The sequence below is a fragment of the Ammospiza nelsoni genome, chromosome 1, assembly GCF_027579445.1.
Source record: "Ammospiza nelsoni isolate bAmmNel1 chromosome 1, bAmmNel1.pri, whole genome shotgun sequence".
Lineage (NCBI taxonomy): Eukaryota > Metazoa > Chordata > Aves > Passeriformes > Passerellidae > Ammospiza > Ammospiza nelsoni.
Window position 1 is genome coordinate 101,709,322 of NC_080633.1, and position 16,705 is coordinate 101,726,026.

General features: G+C 36.8%; 1 protein-coding gene across 1 annotated transcript in view; it reads left to right on the plus strand.

The window, feature by feature from the left end:
* The window catches only part of PIEZO2 (piezo type mechanosensitive ion channel component 2), a 285,705-nt gene that overhangs the window by 42,148 nt on the left and 226,852 nt on the right, over window positions 1-16,705 (plus strand). The window contains exon 2 of the mRNA XM_059480444.1: window positions 7,734-7,829. Within this exon, the coding sequence (XP_059336427.1) occupies window positions 7,734-7,829 (96 nt within the window). The remainder of the gene's footprint in view (window positions 1-7,733; window positions 7,830-16,705) is intronic.

Below are 16,705 nucleotides of genomic sequence, written 5' to 3' on the forward strand. Positions count from 1 at the left end.
ATTTATGTTCCTCAGAAGTGTTTATCTGGGTTAGTTTTTTAACACGTCCTTCATCTGACTCAGGGTTTTTTAGGACTGATGTCAGTAAGCAACAGATGGTGAAAAAAATTACTTGGTTCTTTCTGCACCTTATGTCAATTGGCTTAAGGTGATTTATGTGTTTTAAAAGAATATGAATGGGAATGGTGGTGGAGGAATGGTAATATATGCTGAAATTCACACTTCCAGTTGCTGGAAGCATCTGACTGGATAGCTGTTCCGGGTGTCTGTAGCTTCTTAGCAGCTGTAAACGAAGGTCTCAGTCCCTTTCTGCTCGTGGAGGTCTGTCTCTCTGTTACCCAGCTCTCTGCACATCTGTCCCTGGTTGATGTTATGTTTAGCAGTAGCACTGTGTGGGACATTTGATTGTCATCTGTGTTCTGAGTTTGCTGTTATTTTTAGTCTGAGTCTTGACAGGGTTATGCAACTGTAACAGCAGAACCAGACTACTGTCTCCAGATGTCCGGGGAAACAGGAACATGCTTTTCTCATCCCATGAAAATGAGTGAGGAGCAGGGTTATTTCTTTAGCTCCCAGTTACTTTCCTAGAGAGAGGAGCCTGGAGATAAAGAGCTGTTGGTGAAGCAAAGGTGAGAATGCAGACAGCGTCCCTTCTGCAGGCAGCCACCTCAGTGGAGGAAGAAGAAGACATCTCTTTCCACTTCCCATACAAATAAATGAATTTAGTTTCAGTTGGCACTGAAATGGAAATGAGTTACAATGTGAAGTGGATCTTTTGAATCGGAAAAATGACTGATGATGGTGTCCATCATGTTTTTTAATTTGGAAATATTTGTATACTTAGTCATGGCAGTAAAGTGTATGGACATGGATTTGCTTGTGAAAGTGGATACAGCTTTAAAACACATTATTCTAAGTAAGATGATGATTGTGGTATGGTTATACTTAAGATCCTTTGTTCATTTTCTTGCTGTCAAATACAGCTGGGAAACACAGCTCCTGTTCCTAAGCGCTCAAAGAAAGTGGTGAACAAGGTGTTTTGTCTTCTCCTCCTTTTGATTGATTCCCGTGGAATATTTGCCACAAAGTTAAAATCTGTTCCAGATGGTTTGTGATGGAGAGAGAGCTTACTAAAACTGCTGCTTGGAGAAATAGAGGAAAGGCAGGAAAAAGCAAAGGAGAAAAAAAATGCCCAAGCCATTGCAAAACTGTTCACTATCCAGCAGTTATCTCTCCTGATAAATGCTGACAGGTGAAAAAATGTGGCTGTAGAAGTGCTGACATGAACTGAAAGCATTCTATTCATCTGTTCATCAAAGTGTTCATGTTTTTGGTGGTTTTTTGGGTTTTTTTTTTTCCCAAAGAAGACATTTTTTCTCTCTGGGTGCGGCACACAGAGCAGCCCTGTGTTGAGATGCTGGCTCAGGAGCAGGGTGGGGAGTGGTGTGTGTTAGCACGGCCTTATCAGCAGAGCTGTTAGATGTGGAAGGAGTATGGGCTGATGCAGGAGGGAACTTGTCCTGAGCAGACACAGTTCTGCACTGCACACCAGAGGCTATGACCATTATTTTGCTCTGAAGGGATGGTAAGATTACATGCACTTCACTTAACTGTCTTGCATAGCAGTGTATCATTCCAATCTCATCTGTCACAAGTGTTATTTTAAGTGCAGTTACTCAGAAGTGAGACCAAAACTATGTCAGGAGTTAATCCATTCTTCTGAATTTCAATAAGTAAAATAAAGTAAATATCTGTGAGCTAAAGTTCCCTGGGCACTATGCCTATCAGATATATGCCTATCAAATATATTACGAGAAGGTATAGTTTTTGAAGAGGAGCATTTTTGGTCACTATCACAGTTTTATTCTTTAAAATAGGTTGTTTACAGCATAAACTAATTTTGCAATGTGTGTTTTTTTTAATTGTTAATGTAAAAATCTCAGAGGAAAAAGTTCTGAAACAAATTTTGTATTTCTGAAACAAATTTGAAATATGAAGTGTTAGAAGGGTTGAAAAAAAACAGTTTTCAAAAGTGCAATTTTCTTTTTCAGAAGTGGTAATGCATATTTCTGATCAAGTGAACTTAATTTTTAGTCTTCTTAATCTTTTTGCTTAGTCTTCTAAGTAAAAAGACTGTCTTTTTCTACTGCATTTGGTTAGTAATGGTTATATCATGTAAAAGTGAGAAGTCCTCAGAAACAAGATTTTCACTTGTGACTCTGAGTTGAAAAGGGGATGTGAGGTTGCCTCCCATTTTGTATCTTAGCAGTCATTGGCGCATAAAATTATAGTGGAGATGAGAGCAACTGGTTGATCATCTTTCTTGGAGATTCAGCTCTGCAGGTAATTAATACTGGGTCATTTTGTCCTGCCAACACTGAATGAGTTCACTTTTTACTACATTAGTTTGTAAAGTGGTGCTCATAGACAGCAGAGTTAGCTGTGTACAGCCTTGTGGGTCTTTGTCTCAATGTGAGATAAGGTGGGGGGTCTTCTCAAGGACATCCCTCCCTCTGGGGGCAGAGGTATCAGGAACTATGAGGAAATACTGGAGGGCAGTTTGCTGCTAGTTTATTGTATTGCTACTATGTGCGTGAGTGAGGTTTGGTTAAAGAATGCTGCATGCATTAATTTATTTCCAGCAGTTCTTATTCTATAAAATTTAAATCACATTACCTCTTTACCTTTACCACATTACTTTACCAAGCTCTTGTGTTGTTCATGTAGTCCATCAAGGAACAGTGTAGGGCTCCATTCAGGTTTTTGGTGGTTTTCCCTGCAGCTTTTGAACAGTTTTGCTATAATAGGCAATGAAGATGTTTAAGCCATAAATTGTAACATTTCAGTCTCTGACACAAGGCCAAGTCCATACGGCCTAGTGCTGGACTTACTTGCCTTGGTAGGGCAGGTCCTGATGTCCAGTAAGGTGATTAGGGGTATAAAAACCTAACCAACCAACAAAAACCCCCCAAAATTCACCAGTTTAGAATATTCCAGAGAATGTGGGGACCAGCTGGTAAATGTCTTACTGGAGAGCAGCACAAGTGGAAAGGCCTGAATAATTGTGACCTTAGGACAGTGCCTTATTGGTAAGAGGGATCTTAATTGTATCTGCTCCTGGAAGAGTTGGCCACTCATGACACATCCATGGATTGTCATTTAGAACACCTTGGTTTGGAGGGGGAGATAGATTTGCTTCAGCATTTGACTTAGGCTGAGCTTTTGCCCCAGAATCTTTTCATCTGGGGTGTGTGCCAGCGTCTCATTCACGTTACACCTAGTAGCAAAGGCTGTTATCTGTAGCCTGTTTTAGTCATCTGAATTGCGTGGTAATTGAGGATCTTTTAAGAACAATGTGAATATAATAGGTATTAACCATGGGATAACTAAGAATAATTACAGCATTACAGGCAGCAATCCGATGCTGAGTTGTCCGAGCTTTGAGAGTTGGACACGGCCTCCTGGAGACTGAGAAGTCTCAAAGGTCATTCAGCTGCTGATTCCTTTTCCCTTCTGTGTTTTGGTCTCTTATTTCAGATCAGCTGGGTATAAGAATGAGTGAACAGCATCACCTCTGTCTTTTAGCCATCTACCCTTGCCTGCTCAGGGTTAGACATTTTTTCAGCAGCACTTTTTCCAATTAATATTTTCACTGAATATATATTTTTTTGTGTTACTGGAAAAATAAGCATGACAGTTAGGCCAAATTTTAGTCTAAATGTACCATTTTTAAAGAATATCATTGCATAGCTTTCTTAATAATCTTGCAGCTGTAAAGTTGTTAAAACAGGATGCAAACACCATGCAATATCCTGTTGAAGTAGAAGACACATTACTTCAGTGTAGTTGGCAGAATTAATTTCTTCTATGCTAAAGCACACAAGAGTCTGGATAGGATAACACTAAGAAGGATAAATAATATTCTCAAACCTACAGTAAAAATATGTGAAATATGTGGAAGAGATATTTTTACATATTTCTTGAACAGAAAAGGGTATAACAAGCAATACATTATTCTTTTAACAATAATGACATTAATTATTTTACTAAAGTAAATTCAGAAATATTGAGTGGATGGCTAATTTTGTCTTCACCTTCTGTCTTGTTTTCTGCTGTTGTGGCTTTTGACAGAGTTCTAGTTTTCAAATGAGGAGTCAGTAGCCCTTCGGTACTAGTCCTGCACTCTTGAAGCCAGTTTTTCTCAACACGTAGTTTCCACTTCTGAATTAAGTACTCTTAAAATTTTTGTGGACTAAAACTAAACACATCGTTTATGAGGCTGGTTTTTTCCTCTTCTTTCCAAGTTCATGTTTATTGTGAATTTCTTTATTGCCCCTCACTTTGCTCTCCAGTATTTTTTCATATAACAGGTAAAACACCAATTCTATACAAATTAATATCTCTAAATGGAGGAAAGAAAACTGTTGGTATAAATATGAAATAATAATATGTAACAGCTGTTAGAATTCTACATGTAGAAAGCTGATGTGTCTATGAAGCAGGATTAAATTTCTTCAAAGGCCTAGTCTGGCTAACATAAAACAATGAAAAATAAATTCTAGAAGGACAAGGTTATCATGTGATACACATGATATATGATTTTCTGTTTTTTTTGGCTTTTTTTGAGATTCCTTTTAAATTTTGTATGGCACACACTGTGCATACCGTTCTTAAAAATGGATTAAATATTTTAGCTATAAATCAACTTGTCCACTGCTGTGAAAGATGATAAAAATCTTTAAAGGTTTATACAACACCTTTTATTTTCTATACATTAAGACTGAAATATTTTAAGTAGTCACTTATGAATGGAGAAGTCAATCTTATATTTTATCAAGTGCTCTTCTCTTCCTAAGGGACGGTGCTTTAAAGTACTTCAGGTGATACAAAATAAAACCTAATTTGCTACTAATTCTTTGTATTAGTGGCTCTGCTTTTTATGTCTTTTCACAATTGTGTATTATTGCTATTATTGGGCTGTGAACAACAGCAGAACTTCACAGTTGAAAATCACATTTCTGAAATTTTGTCAATAGAGGCTATTAGAAAACATGGTGAAGCATGGTTTAAAGGGAAGCCTGAAGAGCAGGAAATGTGTATGGACTTTGCACATATGGTCTAATTTCCAATTTAAGCTTTTTTGTTCAGTGTTTGGTGTAGACAAACCCATCTTTTGAAAGGGAAGGTTTGAATGGAAATGTAATCTCTGTTAACAGTCCTGTTTATGTAGCAATAGAGGAAAAAAAAGCTTTTGAGTACACAGCTCTAGGAATAGAAAGCAGTAAATTTTGAGGTAAATATAGTTCAAGAAGAAGTCACCTGAAATTAATTTTGCAAATCGATTAGACAATTTTGAGAAGCAGTAACAAGCCTAAAATGCTAAAATTACATTAATTTTGATACTTCAAACTGACCAGTGTATCCAAAATACCCAGAAATTTCTATCTCATCTGGTTTGCCAAGAAATTAATCTTTAACGGTGCTTTTTCTGTTGATGGAATTCCATTGATCTTAAATGGGATTTTCCATAGTTTTGGACACCTGTGTACAGCTCCTTTTGCAGAAGGAGACCTCTGCGAATACCGGAGACAGTGTAGAGGATGGGTTCATTTGCTTTTTTGGGTCCTTTGTTGTTGCATCAGTGACAAACTAAAGCTGATTTGATGCTCTGAAACTTTTTCTAGATAGTTTTGAGTGTCAGAACTGAGGAATATGTATGTTTGACAAAATAATAATGTAGTGCAGTGCCAACATGTGAAAGTAGTGCAGCTGCCGTTTCCTAATCTTTTATCTTGCTAAAATTATATTCAGTCATTTACTCTTGCACCTTAGCTTGATAAGGCACTCATCTCTCCAGACGCATACACTAGATGAGTGGAGATAAACACAAAATAAAAATATTGGAATAGCTGCAGTAGGGAATAGTAAAAACGTTGCAGCTAGGTTTTGGGGAGTTTAATTCATAATTCTGAGAAACATAATGCTAGAGCTCTTGCAATTGCTTAAATAAATACAAATTTTCCTGGCAGTGTCTAGCTGAGTTTGCTGGAGGAGGCTTTGATATAAATAGAGGTTCTAAATATTTGACACAGACTCGTTAGCAAGACATTCAGTGACTTCCAGCTAATGAAGGAAGACATTTAAAGCACACAGTTGCTGTTTTCTGTATTTGTACTGGGAAACTGACTGCTAGGTGCTCTACAAGAAGTGCAGCAAGCTCAGTCCTTAAGAAAGAAGAAAATGAGTATAATATTGCACTGAAAATAAGTAGGCTGTTTAACATGATTAAAATCTGGTTGACACAATCCCAAAATAATTGGATAAAAGTGTTACCTTCTAATGTTAATATTCTGCTACCAGAATGACTGAGCACATTGGTCCTTCCCATTGAAATGGAAAAGCCTTCAGGCCATAAAAGGCCTTAAACCACTATCGTACCTCTTCCTATGAATGCCACAGAACTTGTTCCCACTCTGAAATTAAACTTGGAAAAAACCCAAAAAACCAAAAAGTTGATTTATGGATTTGTCCTGATATCAGGAGTGTCCTCTTTGCCATTCTTTCCAAGAAGGCCACTAATGGCCATTGTACATTCTGTGCTCCTCTGCAGAGGACCCTGAGAGTAGGTGCATAATAGCAGAGGTGCCTCCCTCTTCTCAAGTGCATTGACTTTAGAGCTCTGATAATTGCTTGTGGAATTCCCTGTGGGATAGGCCCTATTTACTCTATCTTGCAGGTTTTTTATAGTTAAAAATGTAGGTGTAAGTCTTCAGCTGGTCTTTAAAGGCTGTGGCTAAAAGGAAAGTTTAGTAAGTGACAAAAGCAATTCTTACAGGAAAATGAGAAGCTGCTCTTAGGGGTTCTGGATTTTACTCAGAAAACCCCTCTATCAAGCTTTGGTGGATTTTATAGTCCTTGACAGATTTTTTTAAGGCTGATGGTGGAATCATATCAGTTCAGAAATAGAGAATAGGTGCTTCTTATTCTTCCTGCTTGCTAGGCACTCATGCATTTCACATGCTTCTTGGCCAGCCTGTAGATATGGAGTGTATACCTAGAGTTTTCTATCAAGACTATTAGGGAAATCAAATCAGTTATTCAAAACATTGGCTAGTTTGGGAAACAAAAGTTGTAGCTATTGTATGGATTTGCCAATAGAGAGCATTTGCAGTTTTGTTTTATAATTAAAGTGGACAGATGTGATGATGATAAGGACCAATTAATGCATAACTTGTTAACTCATTCCCATTATTGTTTCCATGATACTATTCCATGATATTCCACAATACACAGTTGTTTTCAGGAAGTTGTGTCTGGTGAAAATTAATTTCTTTTGGAATACGTGCTTCTGGCAGGGCTAAAGATATATATGTATTCCAAAACCAAGTTGTTTTGGATATAGCTGGTAAAACGTCATTGATACAAGTCTCCATCACTGGGGATACTCAAGAACCCTCTTGATGCAATCCTGTGCAGTGTGCTCTGGGATGACCCTGCTCCAGCAGGGAGGCTGGGCCAGATCACCCACTTCGGTTCCTTCCAACCTGACCTAATCTTTGATTCTAAGATTCATTTTAGGCATGAACTTGAATACTGTGAAAAAATTGTTTAAAGAAGTGGTCAAAAGTTGACAAGATCAATTATAAACTCAAGTGGGAAATGCTTTGTGCCATTTAATTTGATTTTATCAGGCCAATTAAACAATATGTTGTTTTTCCTTTCTCTCATTGCAGCCTGTGCTTTCCGTTACAATGGGCTCTCCTTCGTCTACCTCATCTACCTCCTGCTCATTCCTCTGTTTTCAGAACCCACAAAAGCAACCATGCAAGGTAAGAAGTTCATTGCTTCGTTCTTCACAGTCTGTGGTGAACAGAGTACATGCAAAAGCTTTGGTGGAGTGGAAGGTGAAGTCCAGAGTGTTTCCCCCTCATTAAGTGATCTGACTTGTAATACACTCTGTAAATTCCCTGATGTTGTAGTTTTACAATATGCTGGCTTTGGTGCCCAAGGACTTCCATCCATGTTTGCCCCAAATTGCATCAGGGCTGTCTGATAGCACTGCTTGGCATTCCTTTTTATGACATTATTTCCTCTGGAATACTGATGTAATCTGGGTGAAAAATGAGTTTTTAGAACCCGCCCAAAGCCATCTTATCTAGATTTACTCTAGGTCTGAATTGGTAGTTAATTATGAGAATTAAGTTTGATACAGATTTTTCGTTCAATTGTATTTTAGGTAATTATTTAAACAGCTGTCATCCTGACATTATACTACTGCCTTAGCAAAAATAACTCGAAGGGCTTGCTTTTAGAGATGACAAATGACTACATCAGGCATTCAAGCATTTATGTATCACATACAGAGGTGTGCCACCCTGCCTTGTTTACAGCAAGAATGTAATAACTTGGGGTATTTACAATCCCCTGTAATGAGGGAGGAAAGAGGTTCTTTATAGGCCTGTAAATGGTTTATGTATTTTAAATTACAAAGCTTTGATTGGTATAGAATCATAGAATGCCTAGGGTTGGAAGGGACCTTAAAGATCATCTGGTTCCATGGGCAGGGATGTCACTCACTAGATTAGCTTGCTCAGGGCCCTATCCAACCTGGCCTCGAACACTTCCAGGAATGGGATATTCACAGCTTCTCTGGACACCCTGTTCCAGTGTTTCACCACCTTCTGAGTAAAGAATTTCTTCCTAATATCTCATCCAAACCTGCCCTCTTTCAGTTTTAAACCGTTGCTGTCCTGTCACTATCTACCTGCATAAAAAGTCCCTCTCTCCTTTTTATAAGACTTGTTTTAAGTACAGGAATGCTGCAATGAGTTCTCCCTGGAACCCTCTCTTCTCCATTCTGAACAGTCCCAGCTCTTCCAGCCTGTCTTTGTAGGTCAGGTGTTCCTGTCTTTTGGTGGGATCCATACCAATTGGGTGGGCTCAGTTTATGTTGTCTGTGTCAGTAGCCATTGGAACCAGGAAAAACGGGACTGAAAAATGAATTAAGCAAGCATAAAGAGTGGGAAATTCCACTCTTCGTGAGGCTGCCAGTCATTTTTACAGGGGAATATTACAAGGACAATGTAGGCATGGAACATCAGTAAATGTGCAGCTGTGGGTTAGAGTTTCTCTTAAAGGTGCTGAAGGTATGAATTGAGAGGGAAAGACTCCTTGGGAATTTGGTTGCAGCTGCTCCAATATTATATTGCACATAATATGCAATTGCCCCATTGGTTTTGTGTTTTACTTTCATTGCCCCTCTTGTGTGTGCCAGGAGAAGTGTTTGACAGGATAAACAGAACCATTTTCTAGATGCAAAAAGTGAGAGTGGAGAGACATACAAATTCTCTTCTTTTAGAGTATAAAAAAAGTCTATTTGATTAGGACTAATTCTTGTGTGACTTAATGGAGTTTAGTTTGCATCACTGATGGTAGCAATCTCTCCTCAGAGGAAAATGCTTTCGTAGGACTTTGGATAGTTTCCCTGTATTGTGTATCGCATTGCATTGCACTTCACCTGAATGTCATGCTATCATGTGTTTGAATTATTTTCTTATAAAAATTTAGTATTTCTGAGTGTACCCACTTTGCCCACTGTCCCTGTTACATTTCTAAACTCTGTGTGTGTGTAGGTTTATCTTTCTAGAAAGTGTTGAGGGTTGTTGTTTTGGGTTTTTTTTTCTCTTCAGAAGATGGAAAAGAAAGAGGAAATATTTAAATATATTAGCTAAAACCAGCCAAACCACCAGTAAATCAGAGTAAAAAAAATTAAATAAATTAAACTTTACTAAAAATACCCAAAACCAAACCAAATCTATGTTTATGTACTTTACTTGTATTTTCCGCCTAATACTTCTGTCACTCAGATAATATTTTATTTTCTTGAATTTCTGTTTGTTTTGAATAAGTTTTTAAAATTCTTTTACGCTTTCTAGATTTTCACTAATTTTTTCTTTCCTCATCATCTCCTTATACACACAGCTCTTCAATCAAAATTTCTGACCAAATTTCCTTGAATTTCTGTTTGTTTTGAAGAAGTTTTTAAAATTTTTTAAAAATTTTCTAGCTTTCCACTATTTTTCTTTCCTCATCATCTCCTGATGCACTCAGCTCTTCAGTCAAAATTTCTGACCAACTTTCCTTTCTGTTGCACTTCCATCTGTTTTCCCAGTTTGTCACCTTGCACTTTACAGTTCCTAAAATTATGGAGCTTCTCTTCACCAAGCTTAAGTGTTTTACAGGATATAGAAATAGAAATTATTCTGAAATGGGTTATATCAGTCTAGGGTAATTTAAATTTTGACAGAAACCTAAAAGTTTAGAAACACTGGAGAAAAACTATTATACTCGCTCAAATAGTTCAGATGATGTTTAAAGATTAATGAGTAATTTTTTTCCTTCTTGCCTCCTTAAATATTTAATCTCATTAAAAAGGGTAATTACTAAGATAAAGTAATACTAATCCCTAAACATGAAGATATAATTTGCTGTCTGTCTCTGCCTATTTTCCATGTATTGGTTTCAATTCTAACTGAAGAATTTGTCTCCTATACTTCAAAAGAGGTTGGTATTTCACCTGTCAGCATCTTAAAACCAACCTATGGAACATAGGCCGAGACAACTGTGTAAGAAACATTTGTTGCAAATAACATCTTCTTGTCTACAGCAGTAACTTGAAGCCAGACCAATTTTTCAAGGGTTGCAAATGGGAACAGTTTTTGAGGCATTTACCTCTTTGTATGTGTAGTGAAGCACTGTGATTTCAGCAGTAATTCTTCTGTATGAATTATATCTAAAATCAGTAACTGATTTGTTACCTATTTCTCTGGAGCTGACAAGTACACAGTAAATTGTGCAACAGTCTAGTTTCTAACTTCTTTGGTTGTGAGATTGTTTATATTAGTGACATGTTTTTTCCTTTGTGTCTAATGTCTACTGCAGTTATGTCTTCATCCTTAATAAAGGCTTGAACATGATGTTTTTATAGAAGTAATAAAACATGACAACATAGATTGGTCCAGTCTTGGGCAAATGGCTCATTTAGCTGTACTAAATACCTGTTTTATGTGGCTTTTTTTTTCCAGTAAGAGATGTGAGTTTACATTTAGATGTGTTTTATTTCACTTTATTTAATTTATATTTTTTGATTAATAACACTCTGTAGCCAGTCATGATGTAAATAAAATGTGAGGGAGGGAATCAGTTGATTTCACACATGGACTAGGTTTTGCTAAGTCTGCTTCTGTTAATGGCAAAAATAATGAGTTTGCTTCTGAATTAATTCACTGCTCAGGATGACAAAACTTGTATCTCTGTTGGAAAAATGAACTTGTAACAGCACTCAGATAAGTAAAAATGATGTTTTAAAAATTCTTAGATTGATAAAATGATGAAATAAAATTTAAAAAAATTGTTAATTCAGCATTATTCTGAGCGTGGCTGAAACTATGGTAAAGAAATGGAACAATGGAATTTGTTTTGCAGATATTAGAGTGTTTGTGATTTGCAATAATTTGCACAGAATTGTAAGATACAAAAGGGTTGCAGTAAAAAATTTGGATCACCAAATATAGCTGAAGGATTTACAGGAGAGTATTGATCCAAGTGAATATGGGAAAAAACTTGATGCAAACATTGTTTTAAGTTTCGTGTGAGAACAATTCCCCTATGTGCACTCATTAATTCTACAATACATCTGTTTTACTAGCAGTCTTTCTACACTCATCTGCACTCAGTTTTTTGAGTGCAGATGAGTGTAGAAAGAGTGTAGTGTGTAACTTTAAGCACCTGACTTGAGTAGTCTGATTTAGATGTTCAAGGCAGGAATTGGCTAAACCTGTATATTTACTGAACAGAAAATGGGTTCTGATGGTAGTCCTCAGAAAACTGACCATTTAAGCCTCCAGTGGGTCCAAATATTTTAAATTAGAAGCATAATTTTAGACCTCATCTATGCTGCAAGGTATTAAGACTTCTGGACAAAAGAGGTAGCTTAAGTGAAAATTTTTATGTGATACAAAAGAGAGAAAAAAAAGATGGTTAACCCCTTCATTGTAAACTCTTGCACTGAAAAAAATCACAGTTGAATGGGTTTTTGTAGGTGAGAAAAGAGTACTTTCTATATTACTAAATCACCTGCTTTCACAGAGCTTCAGCTTTAGCTTTTCAGGATTTTCTGTGTGCTGATGAACTGTACACTGCATTTTCCTTCTTCAAGAGAGTTTTCAGTCATGTCTGCCAGAATGGACATTGGACTCTGACACACCATAGACGCAGTAATATGCTGATCTCATTATAAATTAAAATGTATTAATTGGTTACAAAGAGAAGGGATATGTTCTAAACCATGTTTAGAACATGTATTTCAATAAAAAGACTTCATGGTTTTGGGGAGTATAACTTGAGTTTTGACCTATTCTTTGGTAGATTTACGATAGATACTCTATGGTCAATCTAGATTTAGGTTTATGTGATTTGGAGAAGAGTTTCACCCACTTTTTACCTGCATAACCACAAAGATGATTTGTTCCTTACTTGGGAAATTATTTATCCCCTGTTATCCTTAGGTGATCAATAGAAAGTACTTCAGGCACTAATAGAAATGCTGATTAAACAGGGTGGGAGAACTCTTTGGAATGTCTTTGAAACCACTGAATTTCTTTGTACTAGCCCAAAGCATCAGTATGAAGACATTTTTATAAGTTAGAAAATGCTGTTGAGCAATAACAAGTGGGATTTCTACAGGATTGGGCACATGTTTTCTTATGGAGACATGCCAGGCTGCTACATAAACATCCTTTGACTTAAAATGCTGCCTCTCATTCAGGTTTCTCCACTCTGAACGCAATAAGGTATTCTCTTGGGAGTGAACAGTGTGTTATTTATAATTAGTGGGCCAAATCCAATAAGAAGTACCTGTTCTTTGAAATTTTAGCAATGTGAGAGTGAAAACGGAGCCATATCTTTACATTAACCACTTTCACAAATGCTCTTGCATCTTAAGAGCCCATGAACATTTCTGTTATTGGTCCTAACTATGTAGGACCAAAAAATTTTCTTAAGAAATTAATTAGAACCCCCTTCAACTAAGTGAAAGTCAACTCACAAGAAGCATTGGACTGACAGTGTGTGGTACAAGAATCTTGTATCTTTCTTAAGTTGTGTGTGATAACAAATACTCACTCATGACTTTCTCACCACCTCCCAATGCTGTTCCCAAATGGGAACACCACTCTAAGGATGGGCACTCCAGTGCCTGAGCTGTTTCACTTTTTAGCTTTCACATACTAGGCTGTAAGAAGGGATTCCCAGTGAGTGGCTGATTAGACAGTGTATTACCCATTTATATTTCCATGTTTTATATGAGTGCTGGCAATGTTTTTGGATCCAGGTATGGCAGAAACTCAGCAGCATGTTGATTGAAGACTTGCAAGCAAAGCAGAACCATCAGAGCTGGGGCAAGAGTACAGAAATCAGGAGGAGAAAATAACTAGAAATTTTTTTAACTTGCAATTAAGTAATTGATATGGTCTTTTTCTTTTGTGTGGTTATTAATGACATGAGTCTTTGGAAAGATTCAAATGTAGAGAAGGGAAATGAGTCTTGGTAAAAAGGGCAAAAATTCTTCAGAGGCTTTTGAAATAAGGTGTTTGGAATTAGACTGGTGTGGGGTTTTTTTGGATAGAGCTGGAAATCCTAAATTATTAGGATTTCCCAAATGACAAGAAAAAGCTAGTTTAAGGAAGGCTGACACTATTACAAACTGTTTTCATTGTAGGAATGAGCACTTTTATAGCTGCTTATTTATTTTAAAGCAATATTTCTGCTGATGTATTAAATAGCATTTGTTTTAGGGAAAGAAAAAAGTCAATTTCAGTTGATCTGAAAGTGATCTCTTTAGTTATTTGAATGTTTCAAGTTGATCCCAAGCCCTGCCCTGATCACCCTGCCCTGGTGATAGTCAGCTTCAGACTAAACATGCCATGGTTTAATAAAACTCTAAAATTAAATTAAATTAAATCAGTTTAATTTAACTCTAGCCATGACTAAAGAGCTAGAGCCAAACTCAAGCTTCCTTTTACCCCAAAGTATAAGTAAATTCAAATTTATTACATAGAGAAGTAATTTAGAGGTGCAAATAAGGAATTTTTGTTCTTGGCAGTAAGTTTGAAAATGTTTTTGCATTTTTTCCCCTGATTCATTAAGCTACATGCAACACCTAATAATATAAATTTTACTCTGTAGAGCTTCTGAAGGTTACTTTTCTAGTTGTCCTTTCTGTTCTTCTTTTTTAAAATAATTGAAAATTAGTCAATTTTCTTCCTTTCCAGGAAGGATGTGCAAAATAAAACTTGTATTATTGTTGTATTTGGAAGGTGAAAGAGCACAGAAATGGGAATGTAATCGAGAAACAGCATGGTAGATTAGGGGAGCTTGCTGTGAGCTAGCTGTCCTCCTATCTAATGCCATTAAAGCATAAGTAGAGATTTCTGCCCTGAGTTTGAATGAGACAAGCACAGAAAGTGTTGCTTAGAGCCCAGCTGTGAATTTGAGCCCTAACAAAAGCACTTTCCCGAATGTGCTCACATTCTCAAATTAGGGATCTGATGTAGGCTTGCTGTGGTTGTGATAGGATTTTAAACTCAGAGTGACCTTATGCCATGTTTTTAAATTGAGTTAAATAATGAACTTATGAAAATGTGTTTTACAAAATCATATGAAAATAGCAGCACCTTAGAATGTAAAATAGGATTGGATGTCCTCTGTGTAGTCCAGTAATCCTAGTTCTGATTAGTCAGGCCACAGATTATGATGGAAAGAGGGTGGTGCTGGGTGTGCCAGGACAACCAAACTTCAAAAATTTGTTCTCTCTTCTTTGTCCTGAAGCATGAATTTCTCCAACTTAAATTGCCTTTGTTCTTTTTAATGTGCTTTGTGCATCAATTATTAGAGAAGTGTTACGCTTCTATATTTTTTGTTTTAATGAGCCTTTTTTCCCCCCTTTTTTGGGTTCATTGGCATAATTTGGTAATTTTATGTATGTTACACACAGCAGGAATCATAACCTTCCATCCAAACCAGGAACTTTCTCCTGCCCTGTTTTCCCCACAGTGGGAATGGACTGGCCCTTGAGGCAGCAGTTTCCTTTGACGATTCTGAGACCTCTTGATCGAGCTCTGTCAAAAGCTGCATGATACAAAGTTAAAAGAGAATAAAAAAATGTCTACAGTGCTGCAGCTTTTTAGCTCTGTCAATGAGCAAGTAGATTGGAGAGAAATTGCAGGGATGTTTTTGAATCTGCTTCTGCACTAGAGTAATTTAAAAGTCAAAATTACATTTCAGGAAGAAGGTAGGAGGTTGATAAGATCTTGGCCAGATTCAGATAATACTAGAGGAGAAAATCAACATGCAATTGTTATGGTCTACTATAAATTAGAGGATGAATGATCCTAATAACCATACAGCCAAATATTTCCCTGGGGCATGCAACCTCTTAAACAATTACTGACTTGTGAAGAGTCAATGTTATTTTAAAATTGGGTTTGGAGGGACTACAGACGTCAGAGAGAGTTAGTCATCACTATTCTTATGATCCAAAATGAACAGAAAATAATCTTTAAGGTTTTCTTAACCTGAAGTGCACCGTAAGTTCAGAGAAACTAGATAGTGACTGAAGAGCTCAAGCATCTGGATGTGGTGACATTTTCTAGTAAAAAATGCAACAATCTTTCTAGAACTCCCATCTCAAGCATGGGTGGCTTTTAGAGGTGAAGTCCAGACCTATGTTGCTGACTCCCACAAACAACATTAAGAATAAACAGAGTTTGGAAGGGATGAGTAAAAGGGGAATAATCTTAGAGGTCAGAAGTGGTCAGATGAAATAGAATTTGCCAGAAGTCAAGCTGAGTTAAACTTTTCCAAGGAAGCTGAAACAAAGAATAAAAATATAGATAGAAAATATTTATCTATATGAATATAAAATAATTAAAAGCATGGCTTGCAGTAAGGATGAAGTAGGAATCAAATATCATCTGGGTATGCCCCAAATTTTAGACAGGATTGTGTGCTTCAGTTTTGAATCAGGGCAATGCTATTAAACACAGAGACAAAAGCTAAAGCACCACCTGGGAAAGAGGCTGGAAAAAGGAAACTTACTGTATGTGAGGAAGAAGTAAGACCCAAGGAGTTTAAATGTTAAAGTTTTAAAGACTGCATAATCTCCCTCCTAAACCTGAGTGTGATACCCTAAATTGAAGAATGGATATATTAGCTCAAATACAGAAAATGAGAGGAAATGCTCTTGCATGTGAACTCCTGTGATATGAACTGCTGTGAACTTGTATTTTTTCAAATTTTGGAATATATTCATAAGAGAAGAATAAATATCTTGAGGCTACTGGAAAAAAAGAGATTAAATGAAAATATCTGTTCTAAAAAGGAGTTGTGCTAAGCAACCTAGATAATACTTTGGTAAGGTCAATTCAGATTGAGTCCCAAGAAGCTGATGCTAATGTATACAAATAAGATAAAAACAATGCATCTCATAGATTAAAGTAGATTTCCTACTTTTTCAGTCTGCAAATGGAAATCGTCATTTTGGATTTGGACTTGAGGAGAAGGAGGACTTTTAGGGTTAAATGGGGTTGCTGGCACACCATCTAGAAACTGTGTATGCATGGTGGACCAGAGATAGTTTTCTAGGTTT